The sequence below is a fragment of the Pristis pectinata genome, chromosome 6 (assembly GCF_009764475.1).
Source record: "Pristis pectinata isolate sPriPec2 chromosome 6, sPriPec2.1.pri, whole genome shotgun sequence".
Lineage (NCBI taxonomy): Eukaryota > Metazoa > Chordata > Chondrichthyes > Rhinopristiformes > Pristidae > Pristis > Pristis pectinata.
In genome coordinates, this window is record NC_067410.1 from 92,298,817 (window position 1) to 92,323,100 (window position 24,284).

Genomic DNA, 24,284 nt, shown 5'->3' on the forward strand with positions numbered 1-24,284 from the left:
GAAAATGCAACAAGTGCTATATGTATCTTGAACTGTTCAGAGTCTGTACTTGCATCTTCAATGGGTAACAGATCAATCTAAATGCTGATGTTTCATCTATTGAGTGTGTACACCTCTTTCTCTTTTCTTTTTAAGGCTATCCTTAATGCCTGAAACATTGATGGAGCTACCAGTAATAATACTTTCTTTTTGGCTTGATCTCTTTTTTTATTTAACTGAAACTCCATTTCAGTTTTCTTATCTTTGAGGCACCGTATAAATAGTGTTGTTGTCGAGAAGCCAGAGTCTATTAAATTCTGATCCAGTCAAAATTACAAATGCTAGGATGATTTATTATCTTTATTTGAATCTATAACTGCTGTTCATTTCTGTATGTGCAGATAAGGCTAAAAGAACTTGTAGCTGAAGCTGGAATGTGTTCCACTGGAGCACATGGCCCTTTAAGGAATGACATTCAATCACAGATTGCATATGAGCCATCGTCATGTTACTTTCTATCCAGTAATGCAAGGTTCACAAACGAAACACCTTAAGATGTTTCTTTATTAAACATTGTTGTTGCACTGTTAAGTTTCATTTGAACAGTGTTTCAGTATCAACACTGGTGTCCAGTCTCAACATTGTCACTTAGGTTATATTATCTGGAACACTAACTGTAACAGCACATTATAGTGTAGACTCCGTGGTGTTTCCCAGATCCCTTCAACACTGCTCCAAAGATCATTCCACCCTGCCAGATGTGTTATGCATTGCGCACAAGAAATGTAAAAAATAACAACAGGATATTAAAAAGAGCTGAGACTTAATCCAGGGACCAATGAGGAGGGATTGTGATTGAAAATGTCTGTAGAAATTAAGAGAACTGCTCTACTTAAAAACAAAATCAGTGGTCTGGGAGGTTCAATACATTTGTTTGAAATAGGGAGACTGATCATCCTTATAAATCAAATAACTCTATATACATAAAGCTGTACTGAAACAACAGATTCTTTCTATGTTTATAAACCGAATGTTCCAGGACTCCACAACAGATTAATTTCAAACAGAAGGTTGCACCGTGTGTGAGTTAACCCACTGTATGCCAGTTATGAGAATTATGTTCTTCATGTTTTAATCTCTACACCTCACAATCTGCTTTAGTCTGAGAGCAGCACTTTGCCTATACTAATGACCACAAATGAACACTTCCAAGTTAATCTTCATTGGTAGCACATCATCAGTCAATTATGTTCTTTCCCAATATGCTACCATGAACGTTTCAGTAAATTTCCCAGGCAGTGCTATTGGGTTTTATATGAAGAGAGGTATTGTTTCATCTTTACATTATGAGGTTTTTATAGTTTTTGAATATTCAGTTATGATCTTGTAATTTCTTCTTAGACCTGTGTTACTGATTTAGCAGAGAACATGCCAGAAATTTGCATTTATAATAAATGCCTGAAATACCTTTTGGACATGCTTGTGCAAGCTTAGACTATGAATTAAGTAAATTTTAATTATATAAACGTGACCTAAAAATGTTCAGTATATTCTAGTTCCTACAGTTTACAGATCAAAAGTTACATTACATGTTCACATTGAAATCTGTTGTTTTTCTTACTGGTCTCTCCTCCTGTCTTCCTCCTTAAGCTTTTCACTTTGTATATCCCTCTTATACCAGGAAGGCAGGAAGCCTGGAAAGCTATGGGCTTAGTGTTGGCGCCATCCTCTCTACCAGCAACAGCAAGTATACTTGCTGCAGGCTGACAAATTCGGCATTCTTTCCCTTTGAAGTATCACTCTCCTGTTGCATTGTTTTAAGTCTCTTGTTGCTGACAGTGTGGAGAAACTGCAAGTACAGTATGATGAAGTCAACTTGGCTAATCTGCTACAAATTGGTGATCAACTTAAAACTTTCTATGTCTCTTAACAGGGGCAAATCTGTAAATCAGCTGTGGATATATTTGGGAATTAGAGCACTTTAAAACTCTCAAATGAAATAACTTTATGAGTGCTTCAATATGGGTTCTAGGAATAGGATCTTAATTTCTGTGAGTCATTCCCAGGGCAATTCAGGCATTAGTCTGTCATGGTTATGATGGGTGGAATCCCATGGCTGTCCTTGGGCAACTTTTTTTGACAGGACAATGACCAAGCAATTGGGCAGATCTTCACAAGTTAACAAATGAGTTGGCAAATGCCTATTGGTAATATTTAAACTAATTAAGTTCACAACAACCCCTCTCTTGGGATAGGATTGGGGATGGGGGGGGGGGAATGAGGATGTGGGTTGGTTGCGAGTCAGATAGTTCTAATGGAAGTTTATTTATGCTAGGTTATACTCTTGGGTTCCTCAGAATGTGTCTCTACCGTTCACTAATTCTTTCAGTTAGAAAGCTCATGATGCTGATGATAGCCTGTGTGGAAACTTTCAGACCTGTTCTCCTGAGGTTGGTTTAGAAATTCTCGTTTTTCAGGCTCACATCTGGTGTTTGTTATCGCTATCCATAGAACACCTGATGATAATGAAAATGCAAAAACAGTAGTCTGAATTACAATAATCTGTCCCCATTTTCAGTATAAAATCCTCCAAAATGTAGAATAATCATTAATGGTGTTACTTACTTAATTCCAAACTTTAGGTGTTTTGTTTATTTCTAACCAATGACTCTTTGTCTTCATTTCATTCAGAGGTAACTTCCTATATTATCTAGATTTGCAGTATACTGTGCAGTTCAGCCTAAGTGTAGTTCTTCACATGAGCTACAGAATACCCAGGTATTTGGCCAATCATACCTTTCACAAGTTCAAGAGCATGCTTCGGATGGAAATCCATCACACAGAGGAAATGACTAACAGAGATCGTGGTTTGGTGTATCAAAGGACAGTAAATGAAGATGACTCAGTTTCTCACCAGCAGCAAACAACACTGACTTGCCAACAAGCGGGGCCTTATGCCTACAACATCATCACAAAAGGGAGAGTTGTTGGGGGTTCGGGGAAGGATAGGTGGGGCCAGAACAGCTAATGAAACTGCTGAAACTTTTGAAAGACTGCTAAGTTGTGCCAACTGGCTTAGCTGGTTGTCTAACACCAAAAACAGTTAAACCATGAAAAATAAAATGTTTATAACATGAAAAAAACTGAAACACTTATGAACAATCAACACTTAAACAATTAAAGTATTTAACTCAATTAATGTACATTGTCCCTGGTTTATGAATGCCCAACTTATGGACACCCGTACATACAAAGGAACTCCAATAATATTATTAAACTCAGAAGTCCAACACACATAAGTACATTTGCTCCTATGAATGACAGAATCAGTTTCCTCTCTCTCCACTTTTAATACTTATCATTCTTATGTACCTTTGACGTCATTCATTACAATACTATGGATGTACAATTACCATTAAATGATTTTTGTGTATTTTCCGACTTACAGACAAAATCAACTTCTGGATGTTTGCAAAAATGGAACTCATTCGTTACCTGGGGATGGCCTGTGTTACCTAACTAGTTCTTGCAGCCATTCCCTTCCACTTAAGTGCATGATGACATTTTTTCAGGTGGGTTCCCTGCAGTGGGAATTATTGCAACTCTGCACTCCATGAGGAGTCTGACATCAAGAATCATGAGCACAACGAGGAAAGTGGAGGCAAAGAGCAGCCAGCAAGTTAGGAACTTATGTCTATGTGCACAATTGTGGGAATTCCACCTGTTGGTACTTTGGCAGGGAAGTGCCAGTAGTTACATGGCGAACCGGTGACCCACAAAATCCTCCACTACATAACTTATTTGAATAAAGGAAAATCAGGAAGTTTTATTTATGTGCTGTAATTCTACACTGGGATCCCCGGTCTCTCAAATTTCCATTATTGGCCATAATGTAGATAGTTATTTTTACAATTTACAACAATTATAATCGCTTATTTGGGGGGGGGGGGGGGTGGAGTCAGGAGATGGCAGAGTGAAAGGGATCTTCTTCCATGCAATGAAATCCACACACAGTATATGGATTCCTATTCAAGGACAACGTAAAGCACGGCATATGTTCTTCAAGTACAAGGGATCCATTGTAGCTGTGGTTTATCTTCCTTCAATAAACAATGCCTCCATGACATCTTCCTTACTGCTAATGTATGTGCAGTTGTACCTGGAAAAAAAGAAAACTCAATAAAACATTGAGAGTATAATTGCCTTAGGAGGTTTGGAGGAAACCCAATTTTCCAACAAAGTTTGAATCATACCTGGCATTATCTGAAAGTTTTTATTGACACTGTGATTACCACATACATCCCTCCTTCTCTTAAAGTATATTGGTTTCACTAAAGCCTTTAGCTCCTTCAAATGAAAGGTACTGCGAAGCATCCTTCTCAAATTTGGCAGCGTGGAGAAATTCATCCACATCTTATGTCTGTTTCATGATGGCATGCAAACCATAATCTTTACCATAGAACATAACAGTACAGTACAGGCCCTTCAGCCCACAATGTTGGGCCAACATTTTATCTTACCCTAAGATCTATCTAACCCTTCCCTCCCACATGGTCCTCCATTTTTCTATCATTCATGTGTCTACGTAAGAGTCTCTTAAATGTCCCAAATATATCTGCCCCCACAACCACTGCAGACAGTGTGCTCCATGCACCCACCACTGTGTATAAAACTTATCTTTGACATCCCCCCCTCGTACCTTCCTCCAATCACCTTAAAATTATGCCCCCTCGTGTTAGCCATTTTCACCCTGGGAAAAAGTCTCTGACTGTCCACTCGATCTATGCCTCTTATCATCTTGTACACCTCTATCAAGTCACCTCTCATCCTCCTTCCCTCCAAAGAGGAAAGCCTTAGCTCGCTCAACCTATCCTCAAAAGACATGTTCTCCAATCCAGGCAGTATGCTGGTAAATCTCCTCTGCACCCTCTCTAAAGATTCCACATTTTTCCTATAATAAGGCAACCAGAATTGAACACAATACTCCAAGTGTGGTCTAACCAGAGTTTCATAGGGCTGCAACATTACCTTGCGACTCTTGAACTCAATACCCTGACTAATGAAGGCCAACACACCATATGCCTTCTTAACAACCCTATCAACCTGCGCAGCAACCTTGAGGGATCTATGGACGTGGACCCCAAGATCCCACTGTTCCTCTACACTGCTAAGATTCCTGCCATTAAACTTGTGTTCTGACTTCAAAATCGATCTTCCAAAGCGCCAACGGACAACCTCCACAACAGACCCAGTCTCAGTGCTGACTGGCATCAAGCAAGGCTGTCATTTGTCCAGTCATTTTCACCACAAGCTTCACACTGGAGTGGAGCTAATCTAGAAGCCAAATACAACATACACCACCTCCACTCCAGAACCAAGGTCACCTCAACTTCAATCATTGAGCTGCAGTCTGCAGACAATGCTTGTATATTAGCAGGCTTGGAGGCCAAACTCCCAACTCTTTGGCTGGTTCACTGAAGTAAACAAGATAATGGGCTTTACACTTAACTTCCTCAAAGGTCCTTGACCAATCTCCCCCCACTGCGAACACTGCTCTCCAGCAATAAAGGGCCATGACAAGAGCCTTCAAAACAGGAACCACTCCCTATAATCTAGGGAGCTACGTCACACAAAAGGCAGATGTTATATTGGTGGATCATGAGCTGGCAAAAGAGATTTAGCTTAATTTGGCATCATGTTTGGCACAGATATCATGGGCCAAAGGTCCTGTTCCTGTGCCGCACTGTTCTATGTTCTAGTATTGATGAAACTCACCATCACTTTTAGTGCACCAGCTTAGCCTTTGATTGATCGACATGTTGAAGATCAAGATCTCATCAAAAAGATCTGGTCTAATGGGAAACAATGATCTCGTCTCTCCTGTGTGCTCGAGACACGGACTACCTTTAGAACTAAGTGCCTACTCCACCAAGCCCTGTACGCAGACCACCTTCAGAACCCACAGAAATGGAGAAGAATCAAGACATTCTCAATCCCATGGGACATCCCAAAAACTGACACACAATTTCAAACTTAGTGATCCCTCAAAATAAATCCGATTACCCCTCGATTTATTTAAACAATAGATCACAGGTTAGGAACTCAGCAGACTTGAAGAGAGTGAACCCATGTCTAAGACATGATGAAAAACAACATTATTGTTACTGAGCCTTCATCTATTGGTGCAAGAACAACAGCAAAATCTTGACGGCACCAGTATTCTTACTTATCAAATTCATTCCAGAGTAGTTTAACATTAAGATCATTTCTACTTTTCCTGACACTATGATAATTGAACAACTGGGAGCTTGGTGTATGAGGTAACATTAGTTTAAGGAAGGTCATTATTCTTGTGCTGGCTGCAAATTATAAACTGAAGTAGTTTGCCAAATGAACCTGAACTCTTTCAGCTGTATTAAGTAGAACTAACAAACCATTTACCAAAACATGTTTCTTTCATAAAATGTTTATCTTCAAATTTTATAGCTGTTTATCATGAAGCAATTAACTTAACGATGAAAACATGGCTTTAATACTAACTTTATACTTCACTCATGTTTTAACATGAATTTTCTTTTTTGCAAAGGATCTTACACAAATCTTACATAAATCAAATAGTGTTCTGCTTCCTGCAGACATCATGCACTAGTTAAGGTGCACTACAACAGTGTTATATTGAAGAGTGACTCAAGACAAGTACTGTAAAAATCAAAGTATAATTTGAAGTAATAACAACATTCTTTCTTCAGAAAGGCCATCAACCTGAAACATTCTGTGCTTCTCTCTCCATAAATGCCACCTGCCTACTCAGCATTTTCTGTTACTACCTCAGATTTTCCAACATCTGCTGTTCTTCTTTATAATTTAATGTGGTTCAGTTCTTTTAGTTTATTCATTTTCTTTAATGTGTAAGAATGCTGAAAGTGAGAGAAAGAAGCATGAGAAAACTAAAGGAAAGAAAAATGTAGAGCAGCAGAAAAACTAATGAATGAAGGTGAATAGAAAATGTTGTAGTAAGTGAATGATACAAACATAAAACCAAAAGTATTAGTATGAACAAACTAACTGAGTGGAATACAAGTTCTGACCTTTGCCATTCACAAATTCTTGTTATATTTGTGCTTCTGAAGTGCAACCACTGCTTGTAAATCCTTAACATGTATCTCTGGCACATTTCAATATAAATGAAAAACTTCCTTCTGTTTACAGAAGGCTGCTTTCTTTCATTCTTTTCTTCCAGATTTCCTATCCATATCTCCTGAATGTCCTGTAGATACTGGCAGCCCTAGAATAACTAGCTTAAGTTGCTATTTTTCACATAAACCTTGAGGATGACAGACTAATCTCTGCAGGATGAAAATCAAAGCTCAATTGGAAACGTTCTAATCCACACACATACAAATACTTAACAGGATGAGCCACTGGACCTCAGTCAAAATTCGAATCTAATTGGTGGAGACAAATGTAGCACTTTTACAGCTATCTTGGCTAAAAACAGCTAATTTGGTTCCCATAAAGGATTAAAGTTGGGATATTTCTCACTCTTACACTTCAAAGATTGTCAGAAATCTTAACAGGAGTTTATTTTAAAAGATGTCAGAGCGGTACACACTTTTATCACTCTGCTTTTATTTTCAGTGCAAGGTAGTTTTTCCAGAGTGCTAATCAAGCAAGTTTCTCAGAAGATCTTATTTATGATTAATAAGTAGCAAAACGAGTCCTACCTTTTAAAAAAACAATCAGAATCTTAAGTGTCTGGGAGTGGATATGGAGGGGTGGTGGTGCTGAGTCATAGGTTTTAAGACAGAAGTAGATGAGAATTGAGGGGGAGAATAATCATCCAGAATGGTGAGAAATTTGGGAACTCACGGTTGAAAAGTTGGTGGTGATAGAAACACTTGTCATATTTACATACCATCTGGATAAACATCTGACATCTTGCAATCTGTAAGGCCACTGATCAAGAATTGGGATCAACATGAATAAGGTGGTTTTATTGGGCTATCATGGATTGAATGAATATTCTGCATTGTAACCATCGATGATTCTATGAACAGCCATACTTTAGACCCCACCATAAAGATTAAAGAGTACAAGAAAGCATTTTACACAGAAACAGTATGAAAAGGGGAGAGAATGGATGTGACATAGGGAGGTAATGGAAGGTTGTATGCCTAAAGGAAGGTAACCATTCATTTTATGTGTTTAACCATCCATGTTTATCCACATACAGTAGAAAGGGTCATTTGAGTGAGGTATGCAATTGGCACCCTGAGGGCTATACCCCAACATGTGTTAACACACTAAGCAGAAGAAAGCACAAAAAAAAATTCAAAATCAAAAGCATGCAAATGTTTCTCATCAAAGCCTAACTGCAGACTTCAATAATCCATCTCAATAAATATAGCCAATTACCACAGAAATAATTGGAAACTGCAAGTAGTTTTGCCAACTACTACTATTTTGTTGCAGCCCTGAAGGTTCCAGGACCCATGAAATGCATTTTCAGAATATCCAAATTTATCCTAATGCCAAATAAGTTCCAGTGCATATGAAAAAATGAAATAAAACACAATGGTTTTTATACACGAAAGTGGTTTATTGATTTCTTCAAAGCATTACCAAGTTTTACAACGTATAATTAATCTCTTGCAGTTGTTCTGAAAGTTATCAATCCAGATATGAAATAGCTCTCCTTTCTGCAGAAGCATGGTGTAATCACCTTAAACAGGCATCCCCAATAAAACTAAAATGTTGAAGATGGTGTAAATATCTTCAGATTTCTGTCTACAATCCTGTGTAGGTACAAAAGAAAAGTGAATGAGTCTTTCAGTGGTACCTGGTTGCAAAAATGTGTTACTCAGTTTGAAACATATCATTCTCACTCATTTAATTTTGAAAGCCATTTATAATACAATAAAATTAAAGAATTTGTGTGTACTGTAGCTCATATTTTGGTTACCTATAACAGTGAGCCGACAGACAGTTCATGTGATGCAGAGCCACTACTACTATTTTGTTGCAGCCCTGAAGGTTCCAGAACCCATGAAATGCATTTTCAATGGAGAAATAGTATACATTATTTTGGAAAAACAAAGGTCATGTGAATTTCTCACCAGCCCACTTTGAGGATTGCTTTTAAGAACTTGAATTTCAAGTAAGAGGCCTGATAAAAGCTGAGTGATAGAACATAGAACATAACAGCATAGTACAGGCCCTTCGGCCCACAATGTTGTGCCGACATTTTATCTTACTCTAAGATTTATCTAACCCTTCTCTCCCACATAGCCCTCCATTTCTCTATCATTCATGTGCCTATCTAAGAGTCTCTTAAATGTCCCTAATGTATCTGCCCCCATAACCTCTGCTGGCAGTGCGTTCCACGCACCCACAATGTGTAAAAAAACTTACCTCTGACATCCCCCTTATATCTTCCTCCAACCATCTTAAAGCTATGCCCCCTTGCGTTAGCCATTGTCACCCTGGGAAAAAGTCTCTGACTGTCCACTCAATCTATGCCTCTTATCATCTGGTACACCTTTATCAAGTCTCCTCTCATCCTCCTTCGCTCCAAAGAGAAAAGCCCTAGCTTACTCAACCTTCCTCATAAGACATGCTCTCCAATCCAGGCAGCATCCTGGTAAATCTCCTCTGCACCCTCTCTAAAGCTTCCACGTCCTTCCTATGAGACAACCAGAACTGAACACAATACCCCAAGTCCGGTCTAACCAGAGTTCTATAGAGCTACAACATTACCTGGCAGCTCTTGAACTCAATAGCCCGACTAATGAAGGCCAACACACCATTCGGCTTCTTAAAAGCCCTATCGAGCTGCGTGGCAACCTTGAGGGATCTATGGACATAGATCCCAAGATCCCTCTGTTCCTCCACACTGCTAAGAGTCCTGCCATTAACCTTGTATTCTGCCTTCAAATTCGATCTCCCGAAGTGTATTATTTCACACTTTTCTGGGTTGAACTCCATCTGCCACTTCTCAGCCCAAGTCTGCATTCTATCAATATCCTATTGTAATCTACAGCAACCTTCTACACTATCCACAACACCACCAACCTTTGTATCATCAGCAAACTTACTAACCTACCCTTCCACATCCTCATCCAAGTCATTTATGAAAATCACAAAGAGCAGGGATCCGAAAATAGATCCCTGTGGAACACCACTGGTCACCAACCTCCAAGCAGAATACGCTTTATCTACTACCACCCTTTGTCTTCTATGAGTGAGCCAATTCTGAATCCACACAGCCAAGTTTCCTTGGATCCCATACCCCCTGACTTTCTGAATGAGCCTTCCATGAGGAACCTTATTAAATGCTTAACTAAAATCCATGTACACCACATCCACTGCTCTACCTTCATCAATGTGCTTTGTCACACCCTCAAAGAATTCAATCAGGCTCATGAGGCACAACCTGCCCCTCACAAAGCCATGCTGATTGTCCCTAATCAGCCTATGCTTCTCCAAATGCCCATAAATCCTGTCTCTAAGAATCTTCTCCGGTAATTTCCCCACCACTGAAGAAAGACTCACTGGTCTGTAATTCCCAGGGTTATTGCTATTCCCTTTCTTAAACAAAAGAATAACACCTGCCACCCTCTAATCATCTGGCACTACTCATGTGGCCAGTGAGGACGCAAAGATCATCGCCAAAGGCGCAGCAATCTCTTCCTGTAATAACCTTGGATATATCCCTTCCGGCCTTGGTGACTTATCTATCCTAATGTTTTTCAAAAGTTCCAGCACATCCTCCTTCCTCACATCGACATGCCCTAGCATATCAGTCTGTCTGTCGTACGCCATCCTCACGGTTGTCAAGGTCTCTCTCACTGGTGAATACTGAAACAAAGTATTCATTAAGGACCGCCCCTACCTCTTCCGACTCCAGACACATTTCCTCTTTTATCCCTGATCAGTCCTACCCTAACTCAAGTCATCCTCCTATACTTCACATATGTGTAGAATGCCTTGGGGTTTTCCTTGATACTACTCGCCAAGGACTTCCCATGCCCCCTTCTAGCTCTCCTAAGTCCATTCTTAAGCTCACTCCTGGCTACCTTGTAACTCTCCAGAGCCCTGTCTGATCCATGCTTTCTAAACCTCAGGTAAGCTTCTTTCTTCCTCTTGACAAGATATCCTACATCTCTTGTCGACCATGGTTCCTTCACTCTACCATTCTTACCCTGCCTCAATGGAACAAACCTATCCATAACACCATGCAAGTACTCCCTAAACAACCTTCACATTTCCGTTGTGCACTTCCCCAAGAACATCTGTTCCCAATTTACGCTCCCAAGTTCCTGCCTAATAGCGTCATAATTCCCCCTCCCCCAATTAAATAATTTCCCATATCATCTACTCCTATCCCTCTCCAAGGCTATGGTAAAGGTCAAGGAGTTATGGCCACTATCTCCAAAATGCTCTCCCACTGAGAGATCTGAACCTGATCAGGCTCATTGCCTAGTACCAGGTCCAGTATGGCCTCTCCTCTAGTCAGCCTGTCCATATACTGTGTCAAGAATCCTTCCTGGACACACCTGACAAACTCTGCCCCATCTATCCCCTTTACACTAAGGGGGTGCAAATCAATATTAGGGAAGTTGAAATCACCCATGACAACAACCCTGTTATTTTTGCACCTCTCCAAAATCTGCCTCCTGATCTGCTCCTCAGTGTCTCTCCTGCTATTGGGGGAGTCTGTAGAATACTCCCAATAGAGTGATCACTCCTTTCCTCTTTCTGACTTCCCCCCACACTGACTCAGTAGACGATCCCTCCAAGACATCCTCCCTTTCTATAGCTGTGACACTGTCCCTGATCAGCAAAGCCACTCCCCCACCTCTTTTACCTCCGTCCCTGTCCCTTTTGAAACATCTAAAGCCCGGAATATTCAAAAGCCATTCCTGCCCTTGCGACAGCCAAGTCTCTGCAATGGCCACCACGTCATAGTTCCCCGTACTTACCCGTTCTCTAAGTTCATCACCCTTGTTCCTGATACTTCTCATATTAAAGTAGACACACTTCAGCCCATCCAACTGACTGCAATTTTGCCCTTTCAAATGCCTATCCTTGATATTACCAATGAACTGATGTCCAGGTGCCACAATAGTTGAATGAGACTAAAAATCATTCAGTGCACGCTGGGGAGCATTTCTAATAATTTTACTATTCCCTTTGGACGTAATTAAGCAGTATTACCAGTGTCTAGACCTCCGCAAGTAGAGAACACCACTGAACTCTGGAAATCACAGCGAATGAATCTAAAAATAACTGTGACTTTCTCTAATTTAAAACTTTCATTCTCTTAAGATTATGTCGGTCAGTCTTAATGTATTTTTCCTTACACAATTTGCTGAACAGGGAGTTATTATCAATGCTTTGAACTCTAGGGTAATCAGATAATTGTCTCCAATGCTCCCATGGAACAGTCTAACAGTTGGTGTATGAAAAATAACCATATGGTTGTCCACCTGTACACTTGCAGCCAAATATAAATCAAGATTATCAGAACAAAAACTTAAAAACAAAATGAGCGGATAGGAGCAGGTTAAATGCAATAACAATAACTAATTTTTCAGCTAATAGCTCGTGTTTTCTGACCTGCACTGGTTCTTGATGTGTCAACACCTCTTAAGATCTCTTATAGTCCAGCCCCTTGCCATCTCTGAAACTACCACCTGCTGTCAAGACCTTTGCACTCAAATTGTGACACCTTGCACATCTTCAATTTCATTTGCACTGTCAAGTTCTAAGCTCTAAAATTTTTTTCTTCTCTGCATCCTTTAAGGTGCTTCTTAAACCCACCTCTTTGAATGACAAGTATCTGTCCTGATATCTCCTATGGCTTGGGGTTAATGATATTTTTATTGATAAGCATTCCGGGACATTTTGCTACAAAAAATATAATTACAAAAGTGCAAGTCATTGCTCTTGTTGCTGATGAACCAGAGCACAAAAGTGATTGGCAAGTCACAAGACTTACTTGGTTTAATCATCAACATATTCAAATGGCTCTGGAGGTTCAGGCTCCTCCTCCTCTTCCTCTATCTTGGGTCCATGAGCAGGAACTGGTTCCACAAGCTCCTCTACCTCTTCGCTGGTGTCCTTCAGAATTATAATCCCACCAATTGACAGCTGCAACAAGATTTCAACCATGTCATCACAAAGCAACTAAATTTATTCACCAACTATGTACAACAAAAAAGCACTTTTTGTAATTTTGTAGGATTTCAAATAAGAAATTAAACATACTCTAATTAATCTGTATGCCAAATCTAAGAGCAATATGTAAAGCATATTATAAAGAAAGTGAATATACAGTAGAACTCCATTAAATCTGCACACTCAGGACTTTGGTAATGCCAGACTGGCATATTTTCCAGACTATTGGATATTACTCCTATAAATACTTCAACATAATTTTTTTTAGATGTTAGACTATAATACAATTGTCCAGTGAACCTGGTACGTTTCAAGGGAGCACGGGAACCAGAGTACCAGTGAATTGAACGGAAGCGCCTGAACTGGGTTTCAATGAATTGAAAGGGAGCACAGGAATCAGGACCCAAAGTGTGAAAGGGAGCGCAAACAGTAAACATCTTGTGTCTGTTGGGCAGGGTCTGAAGTGCCGGAATCACTGCATCCTAGGTTCCCATTCTTGCTTCCTTCTGTCCCTGTTCAAATCTAAATTAATATTTAAACTGAGTTTTATTTTGTCCCTTTTGTCCTTTTGATCAAGCCATCTAGAAATTATTCTGTTATATCATAATGTCTGAGCTTAGACCTCCAGTTCAGCAACTGTGTGCCAAGTTCCTCAAAATAGTGGCATTGCCTGCAAACCTGATGTCCTGCACATCAAGAGTTTCCCCCAAGTCCCACAGCTCTTGACCTGGTATATAACACAGTACCCATTTCGTCATCCCTGTTAAACCTTGACCTGTACTTAATTTACCTTTATTCACTCAATTATTTTTAACTGTATTAAATATTTTCAATTGTGTTAAATAGTTTATCTATGCTAAGCATTAATTTAATAAATTAATAACTAGTGCCCACGAGTTCAAGTTAGATGAATCTGTAAAACATTTGAACCACATAAGCAAATTCAGGGCAACTGATTCACAGGCTTTAGCACTGTTAACTGACCTATACCAGAAATACATGCAACAGGTCTGTATTAACCAGAAATAGCGGGGGATGAGGAAAGACCATTTAGACATACACGTTCATAAACCGTAACACAGCTCAGCCCCTTACCAGATCCACAGGAAATGTTTCACAAAAATATTCAACCCAACTTAGACATCCATTACTTACATTGCACAGAAACCAAGGTTTTCTACTTTATATTTAGACTGAAAATAAGTGAATGCATGTGAGACAGAAAAAAAATTAAGATAAAAGAAGAGAAAGTTAAAAGAGATAATCAGGAAAATAGAGAGAACACAAACAGAAGAAAAATATATACACAGAGCCAAAGGACAGGGAACAGAAAGGGGTTTAAGAAAAATAATAAGAGAGGGTGAAATTTGGGGAAGGGATTCCAGAAGTAGGGACCTACCCAGCTAAAGGTATGACTGTTGATGGTGGATTGACGGAAATGGGGAATGCAAAAGAGAAGAAAGAAAATGAATGTGAAGTTCTAGGAGAGATGTACTATTGGAAAAGATGATCAAAGACCCCAAGGTTCTGAACAAATGGGAACCAGTGAAAATCACTAAGCACGGAATTGATAAGCTAATGAGCTTTACTATGAATTAGGATGTGGGTAACAATTTTTGATTCTCGCAGTTTTGGAGAATGGAAGGTGGCAGGCTGTGAAAGCATTGGAATAATTAAGAGAGACACAAGACTACAGATGCTAGAATCTGGAGCAAAAAAACTGAAGGAACTCAGTGGGTCAAGCAGCATCTGTGGGGGTGGGGGTGGAGGGGGGTGCGGGAAGAGGAAGTGTCGACATTTCAGATCAAGGTCCTGCATCAGAGTAATTAAGTCTGTAGTTAACAGCATGGATGGAGTGAGCTGTGGCTGTGGTCAAGTTTACTGTTTTTAAGATGCAAGTCACTGGCCTTCATGGAAGTCTGGTTCGATCTGAGACAGTGATCAGAGAAAGAATACAGGAGGGATAGAATCAAAAGTTAGGTAAAACAGTTTATGACAGGCACATTCATTCACAAACACAGCACATTCTAGTGATTAATTAGGTGAAATATCAACTCATTCAAGATAGAACGTCAGACAAGCAGTTTGACAACAAGTAGTATAGAGTTGTCAAGAGAGATGGGGGTTGAGGTAGAGCTGGCTGTTGCAAGCTGACATGTAGCAAAGATGTTGCCCGGGGCAGCACAGAGATAAGAATAAAGAAAGCAACTGCATGGAAAGAAAAGCCATTGCAGAAGATTTCAAGACAAATTTCTGCCACGTGTTTTGGCCCATTTTTCTCATTTCTACATTACTACAATAAAGAAGCAGAATTGTGCCAAAGCAATTATTAAGCCATTTACTGGTATCATTTTTAATTTATAATTGGTTAAGTTGAATGTTTTGAAATCAATACTCACAGGTTTAAAGGGCTGGTATCTGCAACCTTCTGGCATTGCCAAGACTTTGAGTTGTGCAGGCATTACTCGAGCTGGGTTCTCCAACAGATGACAGTTTGGCTCTGGCTCTTTCTTCTTTTCTTTTTCTTTGTCTTCATCTTTCTTCTCTGTCTCTTCCTGGAGAATAAAAACTGTAATTAGCAAGTTCACATTTATATGAGCATCGCTAATCTAAATTAATAAAGCTACCATTTAGAGCTCTTTTGAGCATTGAATTTGTTCTTCAATAGTAGTTTAAATACTTAAGTTCCCAAATTTGGAAAGCACAGGCAAAAAAAATTACATTCTTTTTCTTGTCTCTTCAGTTTCCTGACTAGATTATTTTAATGCAAGTAACTCTTGTTCGAATGTCTGTTCACTTCATACTTACAACTTCCATTTTTTCCTCCTCCTTTTCTTTTCCCTTCTCTTTTTCTTTCTCTTTCTTCTTTGCTTTGGCAGTGATTGATAGGACGGCTGTGGAAACCTGCGGATTTAACAGATAACACATTTATATTTCAAGCCTAGAGTCAGACTGAAAAAAATGAAACAGAGAAGTTTTATCATGTTTAATAAAGAAAAATTCATGGTGAAAATTCATGATAGCATTGGCAGTGGTCCAAGGACAATCAACAAAATATCAGAATTTTCTGCTTCATGAAAACAAGAAACAAACTTCCTTGGCTTTCTGCACAATATTGATGCTTTAGTAAAGACCAGATTGACTAAGTACTCGTGCACAAACTAATCTATAATCAGTAATTGACATTGTAGGCAGGAATACTCTATATTTTAACTTGCATTTTACCAAATTTTTCAAAATTAAAATTGTGAATTAAACTTGGGGATGAAATTTAAGACCTAATTTCATAAAAATAACTTTCATATTTTACAAGAGAACAAAAAAATGAGAACATTTAAACATTCACAGTTAAGTCTTTTCTATTCCTCTGAATATGCATTGGTATTACACAGCATTTGCCATTTAATATTTATGTATGGAAATAGCCTATGAAGTAAGACCTTTTCCTTTTCTTTCTCTTTGGGAACCTCCAGTGCAGCAGGGTAAGCAAATGTTGATGGTTTGCAGTTTGATCGGTATTGGACTTTAGGCATCTGTGAACAAAGCATACCATACGTGTAGCATTCAAAAGTTATTGAGCAAACTATAAAAATAAGGCCAGAAAAACACACTTTAGAAAACTATTTGTGTAATTCAATTTATTTAGAAGAGGGAAGGAAAATTCTTGCATGTGTATATACCTTCTACAATCCTCCCATGGCAATTTACAATAATAGAACACGTTTGCAATGTAATTATTTTATTAATATAAGAATAAGTATTTAGGAAGAAACACTGACCAGGACACGGAGCCAATTACCCTGCTCTTCTCTGTTGTGAGATATTTTACATCCAATTAAAAAACTAAAGCTGTAACTCAGAAAATTCTGTAAATACTCAGAAGGTAGCATCTATGGAGGGCAGGCAAAGACCTTTCATCAGAAGTCACCGCCTGATGAAAGCTCATTGAACTGAATCATCTCTCTCGCTGCAGATGCGACCTGACCTACTGGGTACTTACAGAATTTTCTATTTCTATCCAACATTTGCAGTATTTTTTCTATTTAATTTAAATAGAGCACAAGTTTAGCATTTCATCCAAAAGATGATACATTCACCAGTGCAGCTTTCCTTCAGTCTGAATCCATTTTATCTGTTCAAGTTTTATGACTTGCAATTGATCCCACAACTATCATAGTCAGTGGAGTACCATCCCTGTGGCACAACCTACACCAGTGCATGTTTAAAATCTATTTTAATACCACAGACATGGACATCGTATGGTACAAGCACACATTATTTAGGACTACTTTAAATACAAAATGCAAGACAGCCGGTTTATGTGGAGAACATTAATCTCGTCTTTCTTGCAGACCTGGTGAATATATCCAGCATTCAGTAGAATTCTGATAATCTACTAGCCAATCATTCATAAATCCTGATGGCTTGCCATCTGGCTAACTGATGATGATTCCCGCTGTCCCTTGAAGCTCACCAGGGTTCCAATTTCTATGCAATTCCTTGAAACTCACTGGGGCCCTGTTTCCCACATTCCCTTGAAACAAGGAGTAAAGGAAAAAAAAACACACAAGTTAAGATACCTTGAGATCCTTGTTAAGTCCAATTACTGCAGTTGGAGTGAAGGCCAAGGACAAAAAATGCGAATGAGGAAACCAGAACCAAAACTGAGTGAACACCAGCACTCCTACAACTGAGGGCATGTGGGTGTGTCCTGTCCGTGACTGAAGTGAAATAGTCATATTACGGCCACCTATCAAGAGAAAGGAAATTAAATAACCTTACATCATCACCTTATGTCCTTGCCTGTTTAGGAGTTAAGCAGAATTTATTAATTTAAATGATAAAGGATTTGTGCAATGCAAGGAGGTACCTGCACATAAACAGATCTTTTCTGACTAAAATGTTCAAACCCAGAAGTCCCTTAACAAGGGATACATTCAATGTGGCATTATGAGAATACATTCATTTCTGGAAACTGCACAGCAGGCAAAAGCCTCGAAAATGTGGCAGCTTGGACTGCTGCATCTAATTTGCTACCTTGCACTTCAAATTATTTTCTATATATTCTGAACTTCAATAGAAGGAAAAAAAAACATTTTGTTCTACTCCATCACATAATTCAAATCAAAACATTCTCTGGAGCCTTCTGTTTATTAATTCAATATTATTCACGTCTTCAGCTGCCAAGGCCATAAACCACTGCACCTCAGCAACTCTCCCTCTCCCTCTTCCACCCTTTTGGATGCTTCTTAAAACCTGTCTCTTTGACCAATTTTTTAAGCACTTGCCCCAAGATCACCTTGCGCCTCAATGCTAAATTTTGTTTGATAAATCCTGTCTTTGGATGTTTTTGTCACATTAAAAGCACTATGCAAGTTATTGCAAATAAAATTGCAAGCTTGCTACAACTGCAATCTCACCTAAAGCCAGAAAGATTCAAATTTAATAAGATGCTACATCTAAAATGATCAAGATATACATTTCCAAACTATGTAGCTGAGTTCATATCTGAATAGCCTCAACATTCAAATACATTGCTCTTACATTAATTCATAATTTCTTTATATTGCATGTCAAAGTCTCAGAGCTGATGCAAATTAGATTCAACTCATAAGTTGAAGTCAAGCCAATATGGATTCAATTAGTTATGCAGAACCCCTAGTATAATTGATCTAGATGGTAAAGATGTTTCAATTAAGGGATTAACTGGATGATACATCAGGCCTAATAACAATTTGTTTTTCCAGATGACTGAACATGTATTATTGGCGCCTTATTTGCAGCATTGCTGAAAGAGGGCATTTCGGGAGAATTAGAATGAGCACCAAATGCAAAAGGTAGTTTATTAGGTTAATTTTGAACTAATTCCTCTAGTGAGTGAATGCAGAAAAGGGAAAAATAAAATTAAAACTAGACTTTTCAGAATTGATGGCACAAATATTTCTTCCTCACAAGGGGTGGTGGAAATCCAGCAAACTCTTCCCCACCACTCTCCTTCCCAAAGAAAGTTAGGTCCATTGAAAACTTCAGAAGTGATATGTATTTATTAGACAAGTATATTAAGGGATTATAGAATCAAGACAAAATAGGAGGTAAGCTACAGATCAAAAATGATCTAACTGAAGATACTTGAGTGCTTGAATTGTTTCAATAAATTCTCAGACATGAGAATGACTACCAATCAAGGCTGGGCCGGTGCTAAAGGATTAAAGAGAAAGAGTTAATAAATGGCTCATGTCAAAAATAGGAGAAAGACAGAAGGCAGGGAACTACAGACCAATTAGTTTAACCTATTATTGGCAAGATGCTGGATTCAAAAATCAGAGGAAATAACTAATCAGTTAGGAAAGCTAAATATAATCAAACCTAGTCAACAGTTTTATGAAAGGTAAAGCACGTTTGACAAATTTGCTTGAATTCTGTGAGGATGCGATGGAGAGAGTTGATTGAGGGGAACCTGTAGATGTAAGGTATTTGGGTTTCCAAAATGCATTTGATAAGGTGCCACATAAGAGGCTGGTGCATAAATTAAGAGCCCAAGGTATTGGAAGAAGTGTGTTAGCATGGATTGAAAATTGGCTATCACATAGAAAACAGAGTTGGACTAAATGGGTCTTTTTCCAGCTGGAGGGATGCAAGTAGTGAAGGACTCCAGGGATCAGTGCATAGGCCTCAATTGTTTACTATTTATATTAATGACCTGGAGGAGGGAACAAAATGGAAGGTTTCCAAGTTTGCCAATGATATGAATTAAGACATTTTGTGATGAGGACATTGTGATTCTGCAATGGGATATTGATAGACTGAGGGACTTGGTGAAAACTTAGCAAATGGAGTTTAATGTGGGAAGTGTGAGGTCATGCACTAAGGTAAGAGGAATCAAAAGGTGGATTATTATCTAAATGGAGAGATTGCAAATGAGTGAAGTTCAGAGAGACCTAGGTGTTCTCATGCACAAATCACAAAAAGTTAGCAGGCAGGTCCAACAGATAGTTAAAGCAAATGGCATGTTGGCCTTTATTGCGAAGAGGTTAGAGTTTAAAAATAGGGAGATTTTGTTACAGTTGTTCAGGTTGTGAGTGAGGTCATACCTGGAATACTCTGAACAGTTTTAGATATAGTAGCACCGAAAGCAGTCCAAAGGAAATTCACCAGGTTAATTCCTGGGATAAGAGGGTTGACCAATCAAGAGAAGCTATACTGTTTGGGTCTGTATTCCTTGGGGTTTACAAGAATGAGGGGTGACTTTATTCAAACATACAAAATCCTAAGGGGGCTTGTCAGGGAGATGTTTTCACTAGTGGGGGAGTCATGAAAAAGGGGAGATTACCTCAAAATAAGGGACTAGTCACTTAAAACAGAGGTGCATAGAAATTTCTTCTCTGAGGGTAGTGTATCTCTGGAATTCTCTGTCCCTGAGGGTGGTGGAGGCCAGATCATTAGATATATTTACAGCAGAGATAGACAAATATTTGAAAGATCAAGGAATTGAGGGCTGTGAGGAACTGGCACAGATGAGGACTTCAGGCAAGCATTCACCAGCCATAATCAAGCTTGCCTCGCTATTCAATATGATGGTCCAGATGGCCTACTGCTCCTACTTCCTAGTGTTCTTGTGAACGGCAAATAACTTTGCTTCGTACAGATAGCATAACAGCCCAATAAATCTTAGCAGTGAAAGAAGTTAGTTATCTTGACAACACTATTCAGAAGATTGCTACTGTTTCACATCATGAAAAGCAAAGAACAGATAAAAAGAAATAGCACTCCAGCATTCTTCTTTCTCAAGTTCCATTTGAAGGTGCTCACTTTTCACTTTAATTTTCAACACAACTGGATGAGATGGGTTAATTTGTAAGAGACTGAGACCCTTATTTTTCTGCAACAGAACAGACTTTAAAAATATGGGAGAAAGACACTAAGTACACAGGTTTAGAAATGCCATCACTGTTAAAATGGAATACAAATGACCGGCACCTGTTTGTCCAATCATCAATGATGCACAGTTTTCTTCTGTACACCTTGCCATTAGTGCTTATTATTTCTATTATACAGCACAGTAATGGAAATCAAATGGCTCTAAATGAATGGAAGTTGTGTATAATAAATATAAAAGCAAAAATAAACATGGCTCCCTGGAGACAAAGGCAGGAATATAACAGGCAATAAAAGAATGGCTTGAGGTAGTGAGACAACAAACATGTCAGAAATAGTGGGAAAACAAAGATTTTATGATAGTAAGGAATGTAACAGTAATTAATATCACTGAAGTGAACTACTGAAGAGATTAAGCAGAATATTATCTATTAACCTCATTAATCTGACAATCTAAGTTTAAGGATTCTAAAAGAGATGGCTGTACAGTTAGGGGACACAATAGTGACAAACCTCCAAAATTCCTTGGATTCTAGAATAGTTCCATCAGTTTGGAATAAATATGACACATATGTTCATAAAAGGGGGAAAATAAGGAACTACATGCCAGTTAGTCTGACCTCACTGCTCGTTAAAATATGCAATACTTTAATAAGGATATAGTAACAGACAATTTAGAAAATCATAGTATGATTAGGAAGAGTTAACCTGGTTACATTAAAGAAAAACCATGTGCAAGAGATCCATAAAGTGTTTTCTTGAGGAAAATGCTGAGCCTCAAGGTGGTCTTTGCATTACCTGCATCAAGAATGCCTTGAGCTAGGATAGCACCAAACTTGGCCATCACGTCATCATGCTTGTCATTGATAACCTTTGCATAGAGCTGACGGAACTGCGTAACCTGGTAAAGAACCACAGGACAGCAAATCAATGGGGAACATGTAAACTCGATTTTACCACTCTCCTCTCCACCAGGAACAATTTATAATGGCTACTTAATGTAGCAACCCACACTCTATGTGATGTGGGAAGAAACCAGAGCACTCACAAAATCCACAAGGTAACAGGGAGAATATGCAATCTCCACATAGATTGCAGGTCAGGATTGAATCCTGGTTGCTCAAGCTCCAAGGCTCAAATGAATGTTGCTGATGAATCAAACATTTTCATTATCAGTGTTTTATTTGATTTGTTAAAATATTGAAAAGCAATGTCGAACATAATCTCAGGCTTCAAAATCCACATGGATGTAATTTTGGGCAATCTTAAGTACATTGTGCTTCCCTGATCTTTCTTGCTATTGAAATGAAGTGCTGTGTTGCTTGAGTGTAATGTATGTGTGTTTAAACTGATCATTCCCAAACTGCACTTTTAAATAGAGGTTGGTCACCTGATCTGGGCCAGATATCTATGGATTTGGCCATCTGACCTGAACCCAACTATGTCATTAGGTTCAAGTCAACTTGGGATGTGCCATGTTGACCCAGCTCGGTACTTTATCAGGGTCAGCATTATTTGCTTTGAGCTACTACGTGTCCTCTGTTCCTGATCAATATATGGTGTTTTAACAGTTCAACAGCATATTTGCACACAAAAGATTTCAAACAGTTCATCTCACTGACATGCTTCTGTAAAATGTCTAGATTAATGATCCTTTTAATGCAGGAAACTGTCCTGACCCATTGATTGCATTACAAAATCACGTTTGGTGAGAAACATTTGACAAAAAAGCTACCACCTTTTGATGCAAGGAGACTTTTGTAAGGATGAGTAGGGTATTATCCATCAGTATGACAGACTTTTCTGTTAAGCTTTTCAATTGTATGTGTTTGGACATGAAGGACAAACTTCTTGTTAGACTGCTCTTTGAAAGTGCCACAGATCTTCCATGCTAAGTACTGGCTGAAAAAAATCCACTGGTGCTTTGATGATTTCAATTACTTTAAATGAATGCAGTTTTTGTTCTTTGCCAAGTGTACAAGGCAGATGCATTTGAACAGTATGCCTCTCTTTATCACACATGGCCTGGAAGGCCATTCAATCTCCAATATTAAGGTTGGTAAGCATTTCCAAAAACTTGGACTGTTTAGCAAAAAAAAAGTCCAAGCACTATTGTACCTTCATTTCTTTATTGATCCATCCATTCTAGCATTCCTTTGTTCAAATCCTCAAATTGCCTTCTTAAATAATTTCCTATAGACACACTGCTTAAAGAGGAACTGATCACTCAAAAAGTTAACACTGCCTAGTTCTTTTTAAAATCACACATCTTCTATTCACCAGTTCCATATTCCGTTGAAAGTTGATTAACAGTGGCATCTTTTTTTCCAGCTTCTCAAGCACGCTTTTTTTAAATGGTCAAAACCACATGTTTCTGTTTGCAGACACTTACCTCACAGCATGACCTCTAGAATACAGTGGTGCTGTGTAAATACTGCAAGCTTCCATAAGTTTAATCACAATTGAACTCTAACTGTAGTTAATGTACTTTAACTCTATTCCCGACACTCTCGAGTCAGAGTTTAACGCCAGACAATAGGGGCTTTTCACACAGACAGTGCAGGCTTTATGCCACAAATAAACCAGGTGTAAATTTATTTTCTTTAAAAGCTCTCAAATGATCAGTCATTTTGGAAGTGTTTACTGCCATATCACAAGTTTTAATATATTTTGGGACATTTTATTATGTTAGTGGTGACATATAAATACAGTTTACTGGCATGATTATGTTGTTTTAATTAGTTCATATTTATGTTTTGGCATTGTGAACATCCAAACCTTTAGCTTATGATAATAAAGTGCAACCCAATGTAGCCATAACCATTTGATTCCTTCTGACTTGGAAAATTTCACTGCCACCAAAAAGGTCTATAATATTTGGGAACAGCAATAATCTTCAAATGAATATAGTTAGCTTGTCAGTAAACGTATCATTATACACACAATGCATAAAAAAACACTTCTAAAGGCCTTACTGAAAAGTAATGGATGTACGCAAGTGATGTCAACCAGTAATGGCCTCTCAAGGTTCAGAAGATGATCTTGGCCTTTCTCTCTTGGCCACTCTTGTACATTTAAACTTTGGATGTTCACAATTGCTCTGTTTAGTGATTAGATCATCTTTGTTGAACTTTTATATTCCTTTCCACCTTAAAGGATCCTGATATCACATATAAAATACAAGGTCACTGAATTTCTGGAATTAATCATGGTTTGAAAAGTTTTAAAATGACTGTCATCTGTAAAGCACA

General features: G+C 38.6%; 1 protein-coding gene across 1 annotated transcript in view; it reads right to left on the reverse strand.

The window, feature by feature from the left end:
* Positions 1 to 8,557: 8,557 nt before the first annotated feature.
* psmd1 (proteasome 26S subunit, non-ATPase 1) overlaps positions 8,558 to 24,284 on the reverse strand; it is an 84,920-nt gene continuing 69,193 nt past the window's right edge. The window contains exons 19-25 of the mRNA XM_052018325.1: positions 21,832 to 21,934; positions 17,739 to 17,908; positions 16,599 to 16,691; positions 15,967 to 16,062; positions 15,558 to 15,713; positions 12,980 to 13,131; positions 8,558 to 8,774 (exon numbers count right to left, since the gene is read on the reverse strand). Of these exons, the coding sequence (XP_051874285.1) occupies positions 12,985 to 13,131; positions 15,558 to 15,713; positions 15,967 to 16,062; positions 16,599 to 16,691; positions 17,739 to 17,908; positions 21,832 to 21,934 (765 nt within the window). The 3' untranslated portion in view covers positions 8,558 to 8,774; positions 12,980 to 12,984. The remainder of the gene's footprint in view (positions 8,775 to 12,979; positions 13,132 to 15,557; positions 15,714 to 15,966; positions 16,063 to 16,598; positions 16,692 to 17,738; positions 17,909 to 21,831; positions 21,935 to 24,284) is intronic.